The 19393-nt window shown below is 36.2% G+C and overlaps 1 protein-coding gene across 5 annotated transcripts in view; it reads left to right on the top strand.

The window, feature by feature from the left end:
• SLC9B1 (solute carrier family 9 member B1) overlaps positions 1–19393 on the top strand; it is an 86482-nt gene that overhangs the window by 42626 nt on the left and 24463 nt on the right. For all 5 annotated transcript variants that reach the window (XM_058547591.1, XM_058547592.1, XM_058547588.1 and 2 more), the window contains 2 exons: positions 14795–14970; positions 18963–19069. In XM_058547591.1, the coding sequence (XP_058403574.1) occupies positions 14795–14970; positions 18963–19069 (283 nt within the window). The remainder of the gene's footprint in view (positions 1–14794; positions 14971–18962; positions 19070–19393) is intronic.

Below are 19393 nucleotides of genomic sequence, written 5' to 3'. Positions count from 1 at the left end.
CCTTTCTTCCCCCACTGATTTGAAATGTCAATTTTACCACGTAACAAATCCCATAGATTTGTTTCTATGCTTTGTATTCTATTTTCTTCCAATTGTTTTTGTCTATTTTTATGTCACTATTGCACCGTTACATTGACTTAGTTTTTTCATTCTAAGCTCTTATTCTCCCAAATGAAGTTTAAAATCAGCTAGTCAAGTGCAATGAAAAATCCTGAGAGGATTTTAAATGGCATAGCACTGAATTAACAAATTAATTTGAGGAAGAGATGACATTTTTATAATATTGAGGCTTTTTATCCACAAATGTGAAACGTCTCTCCAATTATTCAGGTGTTATCTTTTTTTTTTTTTTTTTAAAGATTTTATTTATTTTATTTTTTCCCCCCAAAGCCCCAGTGGATAGTTGTATGTCGTAGCTGCACATCCTTCTAGTTGCTGTATGTGGGACTCGGCCTCAGGATGAACGGAGAAGTGGTGCCTCGATGCGCACCCGGGATCCGAACCCGGGCCACCAGCATCGCAGCGCGCGCACTTAACCACCAAGCCACAGGGCCGGCCCTCAGGTGTTATCTTAAGTACTATGGTGTTTATAATTTTTATAAAGGTCTAGACTATCTTCATAGTTTTGTTCTTAGATATTTTGTGTTTTTTATTGATGTTGTGAGTAGAATTTTTTCCATAACATTTTCTAATTAGTTTTTTCAGATGTATAAGAAAGCTACTCATTTTTTAAATCACTTTTGTTGAGGTATAGTTTACACACAATAAAATGAGCACTCATTTTTAGTGAACATTTTAATGAGTTTTGACAAATTTATACACCCATGTAACCAACAGCACAACTGAAATGCAGAATATTTTCATTACCCGCCCCCCAAATTCTCTTGTGTCCCACCCCAGTCAATTTCCACACTGGCCCCAGGCAACCCATAATCTATTTTCTGTCACAATAGATGAGATTTTCTTAGAGTTTTAAACAAACGTAATTATATAGTGTATACTCTTGACTCTGGCTGCTTTTGGTCAGCAAGCTGTTTCTGAGCTGCATCCATATTATGACTAGTTGTTCATCCATTTTATTGCAGAGCAATATTTCATTGTATGAATATACCACCAACTTGATCCATCTACTTGTTGATGGATATTTGGATTATGTCCAGTTTGGGGCTGTTACAAATAAAGCACTATGAGTTATGCGTTCAAGTCTTTGTGTGGACATTTCTTTTCATTTCTTAGGAGATAATTAGGAGTAGCATTGCTGGGTCGTATGGTAAGATGTTTAATTTTATTAAGAAACTGCCACACAGTTTTCCAAAGTATTGTAGTATTTCATATTCCCCCCAGCAATGTATGAAATTCCAGGCCATCTGTGTCCTCTCCAATACTTGATAGTGTCTGTCTATTTAATTTTAGCATTTTTTAGTGGGTGTGTGGTGGTATCAGGTTGTGGTTTTATGGTTTTTCATCAAATTTGGAAATTTTTCAGCCATTATTTCTTAAATATTGTGCCCCCTTCTCTTTCTTCTTTTTCTGGAACTACAATTACAGATGTGTTAACTGCTTAATATTATTCCATAGATCCCTGATACTCTATTAATTGTTTTTCAGTCATGTTACTCTCTGTGCTTCATTTTGGGTATATTCTATTGCTATGTCTTCAAGTTAACTGATCTTTTCTTCTGCAGCATTCAACCTTCTGTTAATCTTATCAAGTGAAATTTTCAATTAATATATTGCATTTGTGTGTGTGTGCGTGAGAAAGATCAGCACTGAGCTAACATTTATGCCAACTCTCCTCTTTTTTTTGCTGAGGAAGACCAGCCCTGAGCTAACATCTATTGCCAATCCTCCTCCTTTTTCTCCCTAAAGCCCCAGTAGATAGCTGTATGTCAAAGTTGCACATCCTTCTAGTTGCTGTATGTGGGACGCCGCCTCAGCATGGCCAGACAAGCGGTGTGTCAGTGCACGCCCGGGATCTGAACCTGGGCCACCAGTAGCAGAGCGTATGCACTTAACCACTAAGCCACTGGGCCGGCCCCATATATTGCATTTTTTTTTATTGTCATAAGCTATCATACATTTTTATTTTTATTTTTTCCAACTTTATTGAGATATAATTGACATATAATATTATGTAAGTTTAAGGAGTACAATGTGTTAATTTGATACACTTATATATTGCAAAATGATTACCAACATAGCATTAGCTAGCACCCCATCTCATTACAAAATTATCATTTCCTTTTCGTGGTGAGAACATTTAAGATCTATTCTCTTAGCAACTTTCAAGTATATAATACGGTATTATTAGCTATACTCACCATGCTGTACATTAGATCCCCAAAACTTATTCATCTTATAACTACATATGTATATATGTGTAGGTACCACATCTTCTTTATCCATTCATTCATTGACAGACACTTAGGTTGTTTCCTTCAATTAATTTTTGTGTATGGTGTCCAATAATGGTCTAGTTTCATTGTTTTGCGTATCGCTGTCCAGTTTTCCCAGCACCACCTATTGAAGAGACTTTCCTTTATCCATTATATGTTCTTGGCTCCTTTGTTGAAAATTAGCTGTCCACAGATGTGTGGGTTTGTTTCTGGGCTCTCAGTTCTATTCCATTGATCTGTGTGTCTGGTTTTGTGCTGGTACTGTGCTATTTTGATGACTATAGCTTTGTAGTATATTTTGAAATCAGGAAGAGTGATACCTCCAGCTTTGTTTTTTTTCTCAGGATTGCTTTGGCTATTCGGGGTCTTTTGTGGTTCCATATATATTTTAGAATTCTTTGTTCTATTTCTGTGAAAAATGTTGGGATTTTGATATGGATTGCATTGAATCTGTAGATTGCTTTAGGTTTTATGGAAATTTTAACTTTAATTCTTCCAATCCATGAGCACAGAATATCTTTCCATTTGTGTCGTCTTCAATTTCTTTCAACAGTGTCTTATCATTTTCATTGTACATGTCTTTCACCTCTTTGGTTAAGTTTATAGATATTTTATTCTTTTTATTGTGATTGTAAATGGGATTGTTTTCTTAATTTATTTGATAGTTTGTCATTAGTGTAAAGAAATGCACCAGATTTTTGTGTATTGATTTTGGATCCTGCAACTTTACTGAATTAGTTTATTAGTTCTAACAGTTTTTTGATGGCGTCTTTAGGGTTTTCTATATATAATATCATGTCATCTGAAAATAGTGACAGTTTTGCTTCTTCCTTTCCAATTTGGATCCCTTTTATTTCTTTCTCTTTTTGCCTAATTGCTCTGGCTAGGACTTCTGATACTATGTTAAATAAGAGTGGTGAGAGTGGGCATCCTTGTCTTGTTCCTATTCCTAGAGGGATATCTTTCAGTTTTTCACCATTGAGTATGATGTAGCTATGGGTTTGTCATATGTGGTGTTTCTTATGTTGAGGTACTTTCCTTCTATACCCATTTTACTGAGAGTTATTGTCATAAATGGATGCTAAATCTTGTCAAATGCTTTCTCTGTGTCTATTGAGAGGATCATATGATTTTTATTCTTCATTTTGTTAATGTGGTGTATCATGTTGATTGATTTGCAGATGTTGAACAATCCTTGCATCCCTGGGGGAAAAAAGCCATTTGATCATGGTATATGATCTTTTTAATGTATTGGTGTACTAGGTTTGCTAATATTTTGTTGAGGATTCTTGCATCTATGTTCATCAGCTTTATTGGCCTGTAATTTTTGTTTGTGTGTGTTATCCTTATCTGGTTCTCGTATCAGGGTAAAGTTGTAAAATGGGTTAGGAAGCATCCCCACCTCTTCGATTTGTGGGAAGAGTTTGAGAAGGATAGGTATTAAATCTTCTTTGAATGTTTGGTAGAATTGACCAAAGAAGCCATCTGGTCCTGGACTTTTGTTTTTTGGGAGGCTTTTGATTAGTGTTTCAGTCTCCTTACTAGTCTATTCAGATTCTCTGTTTCTTCTTGATTCACTTTTGGAAGGTTGTATGACTCTAGGAATTTATCCATTTCTTCTTTGTTGGGGTATAGCTTTTCATAGTATTCTTTTATAATCCTTAGTATTTCTGTAGTATCTGTTGTAATTTCTCCTCTTTCATTTCTGATTTTATTTATTTGAGCCTTCTCTCTTTTTTTTCTTAGTGAGCTAGCTAAAGGTTTTTCAATTTTGTTTATCTTTCAAAGAGCCAGCTCTTAGTTTCTTTTATCTTTTCTACTGTCTTTTTAGTCTTTATTTTATTTATTTATGCTCTGATTTTTTTAAAATTTATTTATTTATTTTTTTGAATGAGGAAGATCAGACCTGAGCTAATATCCGTTGCCAATCCTCCTCTTTTTGCTGAGGAAGATTGGCCCTAGGCTAATATCTGTGCCCATCTTCCTCTACTTTATATGTGGAACACCTGCCACAGCATGGCTTGATAAGTGATGCATAGGTCCGCACCTGGGATTCAAACCTGCAAACCCTAGGCCCCCAAAGCAGAGCATACAAACTTAGCCACTACACCACCAGGCCAGCCTTCTGCTCTGATTTTCATTATTTCCTTCCTTTTACTGACTTTGGGCTTTGTTCATATTTTTCTAGTTCCTTTAGGTACACTCTTAGATTGCTTATTTGATATTTTTCTTGTTTGATGAGGTAGGCCTGTATTGCTATAAACTTCCCTCTTAGTATCACTTTTACTGTGTCACATAAATTTTGGCATGTCGTATTTTTATTTTCATTTGTCTCCAGGTGTTTTTTGATTTCTCCTTTGATTTCTTCATTGATCCAATTGTTCAGCAGCATGTTTAGTCTCCACATATTTGTGACTTTTCCAGCTTTCTACTTATAGTTGATTTATAGTTTCATACTGTTGTGGTCAAAAAATGATACAATTTCAATCATCTTAAATTTATTGAGGCTTCTCTTGTTTCTCAACATATGGTCTATCCTTGAGAATGTTTCATATGCACTTGAGAAGAGTGTGTATTCTGCTGCTTTTGGATGGAATGTTCTATATATATCTATTAAGTCCCTCTGGTCTAATGTTTCATTTAAAGCCTGTGTTTCCTTGTTGACTTTCCATCTGGATGATCTATCCATTGATGTAAGTGGGGTATTAAAGTTCCCTACTATTATTGTGCTGCCATCAATTTCTTCCTTTAGGCCTGTTAATAATTGCTTTATATATTCTGGTGCTCCTATGTTAGGTATATTAATAAATGTTATTTTTTCTTGATGGATTGCCCCCTTAGCATTATATAATGTCCATCTTTGTCTCTTGTTATCTTTTTTGGCTTGAAGTCTCTTTTGTCTTATATAAGTATGGCTACACCTGCTTTCTTTTGGTTGCCATTTACTTGGAGTATCATCTTCCATCCCTTCACTTTGAGCTTATGTTTGTCTTTGGAACTGAGATGAGTTTCCTGGAGGCAGCATATTGTTGGGTCTTGTTTTTTAATCCATCCAGCTACTCTGTGTCCTTTGATTGGTGAATTCAATCCATTTACGTTCAGGATGATTATTGATATAGAGGACTTAATACTGCCATTTTATCTTTTGTGTTCTGGTTGCTCTGTATTTCCAGTGCTTCTTTTTCCTTGTGTTTCTGTCTGCCATTTCAGTTTGGTTGGTTTACTGTGATATTTTTCTCAGTTATCTCTTTTTTTTATGTTTCATGTCTCTGTTCTGAATTTTTGTTATGTGGTTAATATGAGGTTTGTATAAAAGATCTCATAGATAGCATAATCCTTTTTCTGCTGATAGCATCTTATCTTCATTTACCTATACAGGTTTTATCCTTTTCTTCTTCTCTTCTATGTTTTTGTTGTTACAAGTTATCTCTTTTTATATTGTGAGTTCATTATCAAATTGAAGTGCTTATAGTTATTTTTAATGCTTCCTTTCCTGTTTTAACTTTTATGTTATAATTAAGTGCTTACTAACCTATTCTAATATAGAGTTGTGTTTTTCTGATTCTATTTGTCACCTTGCTCAAAGTTTTGTACGCCTTTGTCTTTTCAGTCCAGGTAGAAGAGCTCCTTTTAACATTTCTCGTATGGCAGGTCTAGTGGTGACGAACTCCCTCAGCTTTTGTTTGTCTGGGAAAGCTTTTATTTCTCTTTCATATCTGAAGCATAACTTCACTGGATAGAGTATTCTTGGCTGGCAGTTTTTATCTTTCAGTATTTTGAATATACCATTCCACTCTCTCCTGGCCTGTAGAGTTTCTGCTGAGAAATCTGCTGATTGCCTAATGGAGGTTCCCTTGTAGGTTTTTGGTTATTTTTTTTTTCCCCTGACTGCCTTTAATCTTCTTTCTTTGTCATTGACTTTTTTTGTTGTTGTTTCCAAGGTTTCTTTTTTTGTGTGTGAGGAAGATCAGCCCTGAGCTAACATCCATGCCAGTCCTCCTCTTTTTGCTGAGGAAGACTGGCCCTGAACTAACATCTATTGCCAATCTTCCTCCCTTTTTTTTTCCCCCTTTTTCTCCCCAAAGCCCCAGTAGATAGTCGTATGTCATAGTTGCACATCCTTCTAGCTGTTCTATGTGGGACGCCACCTCAGCATGGCCTGACAAGCAGTGCGTTGGCGCGTGCCTGGGATCCGAACCCAGGCCGCCAGTAGTGGAGTGTGCGCACTTAACCGCTAAGCCATGGGGCCGGCCCTGTCATTGACTTTTGACAGTTTTATTATCATGTATCTTGGAGAAGGTCTTTTTGTGTTGAGATTATTGGGTGGTCTGTTAGCTTCATGGATTTGTATATCCAGTTCCTTTACCAGGTTTGGGAAGTTCTGGGCTATTATTTCTTTAAATAAGCTCTCTGCTCCTTTCTCCCTCTGTTCTCCTTCTGGGATACTCATTATCCTTATGTTGCCCTTTCTAATGGAGTCAGATAATTCTCATAGAATTTCTATATTTTTTTACATCTTAGTTCTCTCCCTTCTTCCACCTGAGTCATTTCTAGGTTTCTAGCTTCAAGTTAGCCAATTCTCTCTTCTAGATGGTCTGCTGTATTTCCAATGCTTTTTATGGATCAGTTTCTGGACTCTATTCTGGACTCTATTACCCAGTCGTCTATTTGTCTATCTTCTGTGTTAATTACTGTAGCTTTATAATAAGTCTTGATATCTTGTAGAACAAAACTCTCACTTTTATGATCTTCCTCAAAAGTGTTTTCATTATTCATAACCCTTTACATTTCCATATAAATTTAGACTCGGTTTGTCAATTTCCACCAAAAAATTAATATTTTTGTTGAAATTATATGGAATCTATAGATCAACATTTAATACATTTACAATATTGAGTTATTCAGTCCATGCTCATGGTCTACCTTTCTATTTATTTATTCTCCATTTATTCTCTAATTTTTCTTAATCCAGTTTTTTTTCCCCTGCATAGAAGTTTAATTAGATTTATCCCTAGGCATTTGATAGTTATCAATGTTATTATAAATAGTACCTTTGTGGTTTTTTTACATTTTTATTATGTGTTGCTGGTATTAGAAATATTATTTATTTTTGATATTGCTTTTTTCTCCAGCAACCTTGGTATACTCATTAATTCAAATTTATCTGTAGGTTGCTTTGAATTTTCTACATGTTCAACCATGTTATCTGTGGATAATGACAGCTGTACTTCTTCCTTTCCAATATATATGCCATCTATTTTTCTTTCTTTATGGCACTGATTAGGACCTTCAATATAATGTTGATTAGAAGTGGTGATAGTAGGCATCTTTGTCTTGATCCTATATTTGTTATAAGTTTTTGTAGCTGCCCTTTTTACTAGATTAAGAAAGTTCCCCTCTAAGTTTGCTAAAGGTTTTTATTGTAAATAGATGTAGAATTTTATCAAATGATTGTTTTGCTTCTATTGAGATGATGTGAGTTTTCTCCTTTATTCTATTATAGTGAATTATGTTGATTAATTTTCTTTTTTTGTTTTATGAGGAAGATCAGCCCTGTGCTAACATCTGCCAATCCTCCTCTTTTTATTTTTGCTGAGGAAGACTGGCCCTGGGCTGACATCTGTGCCCAACTTCCTCCACTTTATATGGGACACTGCCACAGCATGGCTTGCCAAGTAGTGCATCGGTGCACACCCGGGATCCGAACTGGCAAACCCTGGGCTGCTGTAGCGGAGCGCGTGCACTTAACCGCTTGCACCACTAGCTGGCCCCCTCGATTAATTTTCTAATGTAAGCCAAACTTTCATTCATAAACTGGACCCAATTTGGTCGTCATACTTGTAATTTTCAACTTTCCTGTACCATTTTGTTTTAGAGGTATATCTTACTAACAACTCAGAGCTAAATTTTTTTAGTCCAGTCAGAGAGTCACTGTCTTAAACAGATCCATCCAACCAATTCATTTGAGGTCAATTTAAACTTAATCTTGCTTTCATTTTACTTTTGAAAATGTTATACTTTCTTGGGAATTTCATTCTTTTTCACTTTTCCTACCTTTTGTTAGATTAACAGCATTTTCTTTGTTCACTTTTGTTTATTCCTTTAATATTTAGAAATTAGAAACTCATTCTCCTAGTGATTACCTATAATTTTGGAAAACACATGCTTAAGTTTATAGCATGTTTTCACTTTTCTCCACTCTCTCATATATTCCCCCACCTGTTGATATATAATCTAGTACTTTAGTCTAAGATTATTTTTAAATTTTCTTTACAATGAACACGTCTATAGATTTAGCAATAAGTTTCACTGCTCATCATCGTTTCTTATAATGATAATCATAATTACAGTAGTAGCAAACGTTTATATAGGGCTTGCCATGTGCCAGGCACTTTGTGAGGTGCTTGACAATTATTAACTTATTTAATCCTCATAACAGCCCTGTGAAGTAGATCCTATTATTATTCCCATTGTTTTGTATATAAACTGAGACAAAGAGATGATACATGGTTTTCCTGAGGTCAGACAACTAATAGGTGGATCCAGAACTTTGCCTTTAGAGCCTTTATTCTTAATGTCTACACAATCCTGTCTATATCCTTTTATTTTTTATCTCTTTTCTTTTGTACTAAATTTTTTTCCTGGTGAATTGATCTTCTAGTTCTTTTAAAACTGATCAAGGGATGATAAACGGCATCATTGAATGTCTGAAAATGACTTCTGTATTGCTTGGTATTGAATTTTAGGTTCAAAATTATTTTTCCTTCAATACTTTAAAGATATCATTGTTATCTCTTTGCATTAATTTTGCTCATGGGGAATTTCTTATTAAAATTTAATTCCTTTTTTAGGTAATCTAATCTAATTTTTTTCTCTTTGGAAGCTTGGTTTTCTGAATTTTTCCAAACAAGAATTTCTTGCAATGCAAAGTATGTTCCTTGGACAGCAACATTAGATTCACTTAAAAACTTGTTAGAAATGCAGAATCGTGGGCCCCACCTCACACTTTTTGAAATATAATCTGCATTTTAATGAGATCTTCAGGTAATTTTGTTTGCATATTAAAGTTTGAAGAGAACAGTCTCAGATAGGTCTTTTTTCTTAGTGAAGTTCTTCCAACATGAAACAGAGTAGAGAGAATAATATAATGAACACCTAAATACCCTTAACTTAAACTTAACAATCCCTAATGAATGTTAAAGTAAATTACAGACATCATGATATTGCACCCCTGTATCCTGCAGTATGCATTTCTAAAAGGTAAAGGTATTTTTTTTAACTAAATTAACAACAATTCCTTAATATCCTTAGATGAGTCTTTTTAAAATTTATTCTACTCAATATTTGGTGGGATCTTTCAATCAAAGGATTGTGTGGGTTTTTTCCCCAAGTCTTGGATATATCTTTTCTCTCTCCTCAGTTCTCTTTTATTATGTCCTTTTGTAACTCCCTCCTCCATACCTACTTTTTCCTTATACTCTTCATCTGCCTGCCTTTTTGCATTACACACTGAAAAATTTTCTCTGCTCTGTTCTCTACTTATTAACTCACTCTTCAACTATGTCCATATCACCTATTTATTTCTTTAATTTTGGCATTGATTGTTAATTTCTAAGAACTATAGTTAAAATTTTATGGATAGAGCACTGTACCTTCACGATTCTGAGGATATTTACAGTTATTCTGAAGTCATGTCCTGGTTTCTGTCTTTCTAGTATATCTCTTTCCTCAGGTATAAATTTTTTCCATTTAATGAACATAGTGCCTCAATTCAAAGTGTTGAATTCTCCCAAATATTTGGTGACACTTTAATAGGTGCTCATTTTTGTATTTGAAACTCTCTATTAACTTGTTATTGCTTTATGTGTTTGCTATTGCCTTCTTGCAGGCCAATCATGCTACCAAGTAACGTACCTTAGAAGCTCAGGCTGAGATTAAGATTCTTATGGAAGTGATTCATTGAGGGGGCTCTCAGTAGAAACCTCTAAGTGAAGGAAGCCAGCTGGGACTGTGGAAAACTTTAGTGGTCCCCAAACTTTCCTATTCATTAAAATCACCTGGGGAGCTTTTGAAAATCCCAGCAATAAGAGGAGTGATGTCAGCAAGATGGCAGAATGGGAAGCCCCAGGCTCTCCTTCCCCCAGAGAGACACTGACTTAACAATATAAAGATCAGATTACCTTTGTGAGAACTCCAGAAACCACTTGAGAGGGTGCAGCATCCCATGTAAACACAAGGCCAAGAAGAGGAAGCAGTTAGGACATTTCATTGCACTTACTCACCATAACCCATACCCCTCCCTGCACAGCAAGGGGCAATCAGGAAAAACTCCCAACTCAGGGCTTCTCCCTCAGGAGGGAAATAAAAAGTTGGAACATGTGTCTTACATTCTAGCTTTTTGAGGGGCTGCCCAAAGGACTCGTTTCTGTCTCACCTGACTTGGAGCACTCACAGAAAAGTGAGTGGCACACTTTGGATGCCTGAGGTCCATGAAAACAAAGGTGAGTCCTATGGGTTGCTACAGTTCCAGAGATATTACAGTACTGCAGATTGACACCCAAGAGTGCTCCAGAGTAGAAAAAAGCAAAACTCTTCAGCTGGAGATAACACACCCAACCCCAGAGAAGATGCATCCCAGAAAGGTTGGAGAGGCCACTAGAATCTCTAGCTAGGCTGATGGGTGAAGACCTTTCCCTAGTGAAGACAGTCCATAAAGACTGGGAGATGTAGCTGTTTTTTCAAGTAAGAAATTTAACAAAAAATAACAAGGCATACAAAGAAACAGAATCATGGCTCAATCAGAGGAACAAAATAAAACTCCAGAACTGAACCTTAAACAAATGGAAATGTATGAATTACCCAACAAATAATTCAAAGTAACTCATACATTTCCATTTGTTTAAGATTCAATTCTGGAGTTTTATTTTATTGTTGTTATTGCTCAAGATACTCAATGAGCTAAAAGAAATCAGGAAAATGATGCATGAACAAAATGAGAATACCAACAAAGACACAGAAACTATAAAAAAGAGCCAGAAATAAATTCTGGAGCTGTAGAATACAATAACTAAATTGAAAAATTGACTAGAGGAGATCAACAGCAGACTGGATCAAGCAGAAGAATCAGTGACCTTGGAGACAGGTCATTTGAAATTATTAAAGAAAAACAAACATAGGAAAGTAAAAAGATCCTAAAGGACTTACGGGATACAATTAAATGGACCAGTCTGTGCATTATGGGAGTTTCAGGAGGAGAAGAGCGAGAAAAATGGTCAAAAAGCCCATTTGAAGAAATAATGACCAAAAACTTTCAAATTTGAGGAAGGACATGTACATACAAATTCAGGAAGCTGAAAAAACTCCCACTAGGATAAACTCAAAGAGACCTACACTGAGATACAATATATTCAAGCTGTCAAAAGTCACAGAAAGAGAGAATCTTCAAAGCAGCAAGAGAAAAGAAAGAGTTCCCATAAGACAACAATTGGATTTCTCAGCAGAAATCTTGCAGGCCAGAAGGGAATGGGGTGATATATTCAAAATACTGGGGGGTAAAAACTGCCAACCAAGAATACTGTCTCCAGCAAACCACATGTAAGAGCTTCATAACATTGAATTTGGCAATTATTTCTTGGATATGACACTAAAAGCACAGACAACAAAAGCAAAAATAGACAGGACTGCATAAAACTTAAAAACTTCTGCACAGCAAAGGAAACAATTAACAAAGTGAGAAGGCAACACATAGAATGGGAGAAATTGCAAACCATATATCTGAAAAGATGAATATTCAGAATATATAAAGAACTACAACTCAACAATAAAAAAAAACCCTTGATAAAATAATTGGCAAAGGACTTGAATAGACATTTCTCCAAAGAAGATATACAAATGGCCAACAAGCATATGAAAGTGCTCAACATCTGTAATCATCAGAGAAATGCAAATCAAAACTACAATGAGATATCACCTCAAACCCATTAGGATGGTCACTACCAAAAAAACCCCCCAAAAAACAGAAAACAACAAGTGTTGACATAAATGTGGAGAAATTGGAACCCTGGTGCACTGCTGTTTGAAATATAAAATGGGCAGCTGCTATGGAAAACAGTTTGGAGTTTCCTCAAAAAACTAAAAATAGAATTACCATATAATCATTAATCTCACTTCTGGGTATATATCCAAAAGAATTGAAAGCAGGATCTCAACGAGATATTTGCACACCCATGTTCATTGCAGCACTATTCACAATAGCTAAGAGGAGGAAGCAGCCCAAATATCCACTGACAGATGAATAGATGAAGAAGATGTGGTATATACATACAATGGAATATTATTCAGCTGTAAAAAAGAAGAAAATCCTGTCACATTCTACAACATGGATGAACATTGAGGACTTTATGCTGAGTGAAATAAGCCAGGACAAAAACTACTAGAGTAGTCAAAATCTTGGTAACAGAAAGTAGAATGGTGGTTTCCAGGGGCTTGGATGGGGGGGACAGGGGTTGTTGTTCAGTGGGTATACAGTTTCAGTTTTGCAAGATGAAAAAGTTCTAGAGATCTGTTACACAACAATGTGAATATAGTTAACACTACTGAACTGTACACTTAAAAATTGTTGAGGGTAAATTATATATTATGTATTTTTTACCAAAATTTTTTAAAAACTTTTAAAAAATCCCAGTACTCTAGTCAAACTCCTTCCTAAATCAGATCAGAATGTCTTGAAATGAGAGCCAGGCATTAGTATTTTTTAAAGGTCCCCAAGTACATGGTAGGCAACCCCTAAGACGGCTCCCAGTGATCCCTGCTTTCTGATATTTACACCTTTGTGTAATACCCTTTTCTTGAGTGTGGGCTGGACTTATTGACTTGCTTCTAATGGACAGAATAGAGCAGAAGTGATAGGATGTGTTTGTAAGATTAGGTTATGAGAAGGCCATGGCTTCTGTCTTGCATGTTCTCTCTTGCATTCTCTTTGACTGCTTGTCTGGGGGGAAGCCGGCTGCCACGTTGTGAGCAGCCCTGTAGAGAAGCCCCCATGGCAAGAGACTGAAAGCTTGTCAGCAGGCGTGTGAGTAAACTTGGAAGCAGATCTTCTCCTACCACATCATGAGAGACCTTGAGTCAGAGGCATACAGCTAAGCCACACCCAGATTCCTGACCCACGGAAGTTGTGAGATGATAAGTGTTTGTTGTTTTAAGATGCCCAATTTGGGGATGATTTGTTAGGCAGCAACAGGCAAATAATACACCAGGTGATTCCAATGTGCAGTAAAGTTCAGGAACCACTGAAGTAGGCAAATATGTGTTTTCAGAGGATTCTAGGCTCTTCTTGAGTCCACAGGGCAATCTTGAGCATAAAATGCAGAGAGATTGTATAGCCAGAGGCAAAGGGCTAACCTGTCAGACCCTCACATCAGACAGTCATTGGCAGGAGCCCTCTGGAAGGAGGGTAGGGGTGGGGAAACCCCAGCATCCCCAAGTAAGCTCTCATCATCAGAGCGAGGCTCCTAGAAAGTTGCAGGTGTCGGTAGTGAGCAACCAACAAGCAGCAGCTGGGGGATGTGTGCACTGGCCTGGTAAATGGGTTCTGGTGGGGCACAAAAGCATCTTTTCGCAGGGTACACTTCAGCCTTCATAAAGTGAATGTAGAAAAGATGAGGCAAGGTTCTGGATGGGATATACCAACAGAGGGTATTCTGAGCAGGAGTTTCCCCATTCCTAGTGGGTGTCATCAACCACCCCAGGAATCTTCTCTTTTGCCTTTGCAACTTAGGTGCCCACAGTCATCATTCCTTCTTTAGGGCAGACATCTCTGTTCCTTACTGACTTGTTCAAGAGGTAGGAATGGTGTGGAGAGTACATTTGTCTGGCCATTCTTACAGTGGTACTCCGAATAGTCACCCATTTGATTTCTTCAGAGGTACCTCCTGCTCCCAGCATCTGCCGTTTCTGGGCTTGGAGCATTTTTAGAAGTATACCATATCTTTGTAGCCATCTTTACTTATGCACATTTTGGCCTATAGTTTCATTTTTCGATCCTAAACTGTCTCTTATCTTCCTGGGATATACTTTGTTTCTTGTCCATTGAGGACTCCTCTTTTTTTCTAGTTAGGTTATGGATTTTTCTGTCTTTATCTCAAAGGATTTAGGGATGGTGGTAGAGGCTGCAGTTGTGCTCAGCCCAACATCTTGGATGAAATCTCTATAAAATTTTAGCCAGCACTAAAAAATATGTGAAAAATTTTACCACCATTAAATGACATTTACTCAAAAGCAGAATGTTTACGTTTGAAGTTGTTGTAAAGGTTAATATATTTGCTATAAAATTTAATATAAAACACTATTTGGTTAAAAGGATGTTTTTAAATTGGTTTTCAAAGTCTTTCTCTCAGTTTTGTACTAGGTGCTGTCTCTCCTGCTGTTGTTGTCCCTGCCATGCTGGTTTTGCAAGAAAAAGGATATGGTGTTGAGAAAGGCATTCCAACCTTACTAATAGCTGCCAGCAGTTTGGATGACATCCTGGCTATCACTGGTTTCAATACATGCTTGAGCATAGTCTTCTCCACAGGTAAACAAGAAATTACAACAGCTGCCATAGCATTCATAGCTCTTTTTTTGTTAGTTCTTTAAACAAGGTCTCTAGCTTTACTTCTTCATTTATTAACCAAGACTTTTTTACATTTAACATCTTTTATTCTTCATAGAAAGCTCATTCTAGACCGCGGAAGAAATTTAAATGGGTTAAGAAACCACTACTTAACACAAATGATTTCATTTTAATAATCATATATTTCAGTTAATTCAATAACCCATATTATTACCTTTTGTCTGCTCATATTACTTTGGAATTTTATCACAGTTTTCAATAGAAAATTTTAAGCAGCAATATTATTAGTACTACTAATATATTTAATAGATATTTTTGAAATGTACCTTTTTGGCCATCATTATAAATAACTGGTTGCTCTATTATTAAGACAACTTAAGTATATAGAGTGTGGACAACTGTGCACCTTTTTGGTAGTGGTGGGACGAGATCCTGCACCAATTCTGAATCTCAAGGTGATATTTAGTCTTAAATGTCACTCTGCAGAAATTGTGGAAGTAAACATTTCCACATTTAGTAATGTTTTAATTATCTACAATGTTTGAAATTCAGTCTTCTGTATTATTGAAGCACCAAAATATTTTTTAAGTTGAAGAGTAATATATATAGTTTCTCTTAGAATCATAAGATGTAAATAAAAAAGAAGAAAAAAAGGGAAAAGATAAAAACAAAATCTGCAATAGTCATGCCCCCAACAATAACAATTCTGATTATTTTGATGTAAATCCACCCACACTTCTCTCTCTCTCTCTCTCTCTTTCCCTCACTCTTTCTTTCTCCTCCCAATATTCTTATAAAATTATTGAACATTGACCATACTTTCTTGTAACCTGAGTTGTTTTGCACTTAACTTTATATTACAAACATGTTTCTTTTCCAGAAATATATTTCTATGACATTTTTAATGGTTGCATAGTATTTGATTGGCTGCATCATAATTACTTAAGCCATTGAAAATTGAATTTGACTCTAATATTTACTATTAAAATAATGCCTGGTTGAACATCTTGTACCTAAATAGTTGCACCTACTTAATATTTTCTTAATCTTAAAAGTGGAATTGTTGGCCTAAAAAGTATATAGAGTTATAAGCTTTTAAAAATATGTTGCCACAATATCATGTCTTACCAGGATGCACAACCTTTCTCTTTACCTTCTTCAAAACTAGTATACTAGTCTTTTTTACCTTTGCTAATTCGATGGGTGAAAAATGAGGCCTCTTCAAATGAAGTACTTTGAATACTAGTAATGTTAAACAAATGTTTATATTTATTGTCCATTGGCATTTTGGAAGGTTTTATAAATTCCTTGTCTTGGAATCTTTTGCCTATATCTTATAGATCCATTCATCTTTTGTTCTTTTAGATTTGTCAAGATTCTGCATAAAATTAAGAATTATAACCCTTCATTTTATATCCTATAGTTTTTCCCATTTGTAATTTGACCTTTATCTCTGTTTTGCCATTCAGAAGTTCTAAATTTTTTTATTGTCTAATCTGGCAGTCTTTTCCTTCATGACTGGTTATCAGTCACTCTTTCAAAAAATATTTTTTGTACTCCTCTTCCATTGTGCCAGCTACTGTGCCAAGCACTGAGGATAAACAGTGAACAATAATATTAGCTTTTATTGAGTAAATCGCTCGGTACTTGCTCTAAGTTCCACAGATGTTTCCACTCATGTAATAGTCACAATAGTTCTATGCTCATTTTACAGATAAGAAAACTGAGGAACAAAGTTAAGTAACTTGCTCGAAGTCACAGATCCAATAAGTAGAGGAGCCAAGATGCAAATCTGGCAGTCTGACCCCAGATCCATACTTCTAAGTACTATCCTACACTGCCTCCCGACACAGCAGACAGAGAAGACCATGTGGCCCATGTTCTCAAGGATTTCATATTAAACAAATCATTACAAAGGGGATGAACACTGCATAGTATAGGATGCTATGGGAACATGCTACAGGAAACCAAACCTAATTTGAGGAGAACCAAAAAAGTGAAAAACCCAGCAGGTAGATGCCTAGAAAATCCTCTCCCACCACCTGACTATGTAAACTGTCACTTAAAATTTTAAGGACTTTTACGGTTTCATTTTATACATTAGATCTCTAATACGTGTATATTCTGGAATATGGTAAATACTGAGATCTAACCTTGTCTTCCGGGTCCACTGGCCCTTTTCTCATTATATAATGTCCTTCTTTATCTCTCGTGACAGTGTTTGACTAAAAGTCTACTTTGTCTGATGTAAGGATGACCACTCCTGCTGTCTTTTTTTTTTTTTTTTTTTTTTTGTGAGGAGATCAGCCCTGAGCTAACATCCGCCAATCCTCCTCTTTTTTTGCTGAGGAAGACGGCCCTGGGCTAACATCGGTGCCTATCTTCCTCCACTTTATATGGGACGCCGCCACAGCATGGCTTACCAAGCAGTGCGTCGGTGCGCGCCCGGGATCCGGGCCAGCGAACCCCGGGCCGCCGCAGCGGAGCGCGCGCACTTAACCGCTTGCGCCACCGGGCCGGCCCCACTCCTGCTCTCTTTTGGTCGCTATTTGCATGGAGTATCTTTTTCCATTCTTACAGTTATAACAATCTATTTTAAAGTGATAACAACTTAACTTCAATCACATACAAGAACTCTACTCCTTCACATCTCATCCTCCTCGCTTTATGTTATCAGTGTCACAAATACATTTTTATGTTGTATATCCATTAACATAATTTTATAGTTAGTTACTTTTTATGGTTTTATCTTAAATTCTATAACAAAATTAAAACTGATTTACTCACCACCATTACAGTATTACAGAATTCTGAATTCATCTATATACTTACCCTTACCAGAGGTTTATATTTGTCTGCTTTTGTGTTGCTGTCTAAGGTCCTTTCATTTCCACTTGAAGGATTTCCTTTAACATTCCTTGTAAGGCAGGTCCAGTGGTGATGAACTCCCTCAGCCTGTGTTTATCTGGGGAAGTCTTCATTTCTCCTTCATTTTGAAGGACAATCTTGTGAAATACTATTCTTGGTTGGCAGTTTTTTTCTTTCAATGCTTTGAATGTATCATCCCACCCCTTCTGGCCTCTAAGATCTCTGCTGTGAAATCTCCTGGTAATCTTATGCAAGCTCCTCTGTATGTGATGAGTCCCTTTTCTCCTGCTGCAACTTCTTAGTTTATTTGTGGCATTTCATAAAGGCTTTGGACTGTACATTGTGAACTTGGTGTCTCTGTGGAGGATCGAGGTTCTGAGGCTTCCCATTCCACTATTTTGCTGTTGTCACCCCCATTTCTACTGTTTTTAATGAAAACATATTTCTAAAATTGATATAGTTACATGATGTATTGACCTAAATTCACAGAGCATAACTGAACTTTTTTTGTGACCCAGGATCATTTTGTTAAGCTTATTACAATAAACTACAGATATGGATAAATAAAATATATTGGAAACTCAGTTGACCCTTGAATATTCCTAAGGTTGACCCTGGAATAAATCTTTTTCTTATGTTGTTGCTGTTAAATTGTTCTTTTTATGTTTAAATCACTTGTTTCTTTGTCATAATAGTACCTCAGAGAAGAAACATTACCAGCCATGTGCTAGGTACCAGAGGCACTCCTCCCTTGTCAATCTCTGTCCCTCCTTCTGCCTCACCTGGTCTTGAGGTGAGGTGTGTACGGGGAGTACTTTGTGGCTAATTACTTCTTCGTTTTCTGGACTATTTACTCAGTGAACATTTCTGAGTTGTGTATAAATATAAATTATTTGAGAGTACATATTTAATTTGCAAAATAGATCTGCATATGCTTTCACATATGTAAATATTAAAAGTCTATTTTTGTATATTCTATAAAATGCATACCTTTCTTCATGAACCACCTAGATTTGATTTTCTGATGTGTTAGCTATGTGAAAATATTTCTCTATGAAATGTTTTCCTTATTTGTGCCCTTACAGGTGGTATCCTTAATAATGTCATAGCCTCTTTTCGGGACATACTTGTTGGTGTGCTGGTAGGAACTGTTTTGGGATTTTTTGTTCGATATTTTCCAAGTGGAGATCAGGTAAATAAAAAATTAATCTATTTTTTAGAAGTGTGTTATTAGACATTTCTTTCAAAAATTTGAACTTTTGGAAGATCCATGAGATGTTAAATTTAATATTTAATTCTCTTTCCCAAAAGTAGCCTTCAGTGCCTACTCTGCTTAACCCAAGCACAGTTGTGATTGATACAGGGCAATAGCCTTGACTGAGGTCTCTGCTTTCTGATCTGGCAAATAAGGAATATCAGAAAAATGTACTCAATTCAGAGGACCCTCTCTATTCCACCCCACTCCTTTATTCATTAAATTGCCCTTTGACTCCTGACAATTTTTCCTTATCTTTTT

Source organism: Diceros bicornis, chromosome 8, assembly GCF_020826845.1.
Source record: "Diceros bicornis minor isolate mBicDic1 chromosome 8, mDicBic1.mat.cur, whole genome shotgun sequence".
Taxonomy (NCBI): Eukaryota; Metazoa; Chordata; class Mammalia; order Perissodactyla; family Rhinocerotidae; genus Diceros; species Diceros bicornis.
The sequence above is the reverse complement of the archived record's forward strand: the minus strand, read 5'-3'. Positions and strand labels throughout refer to the sequence as shown.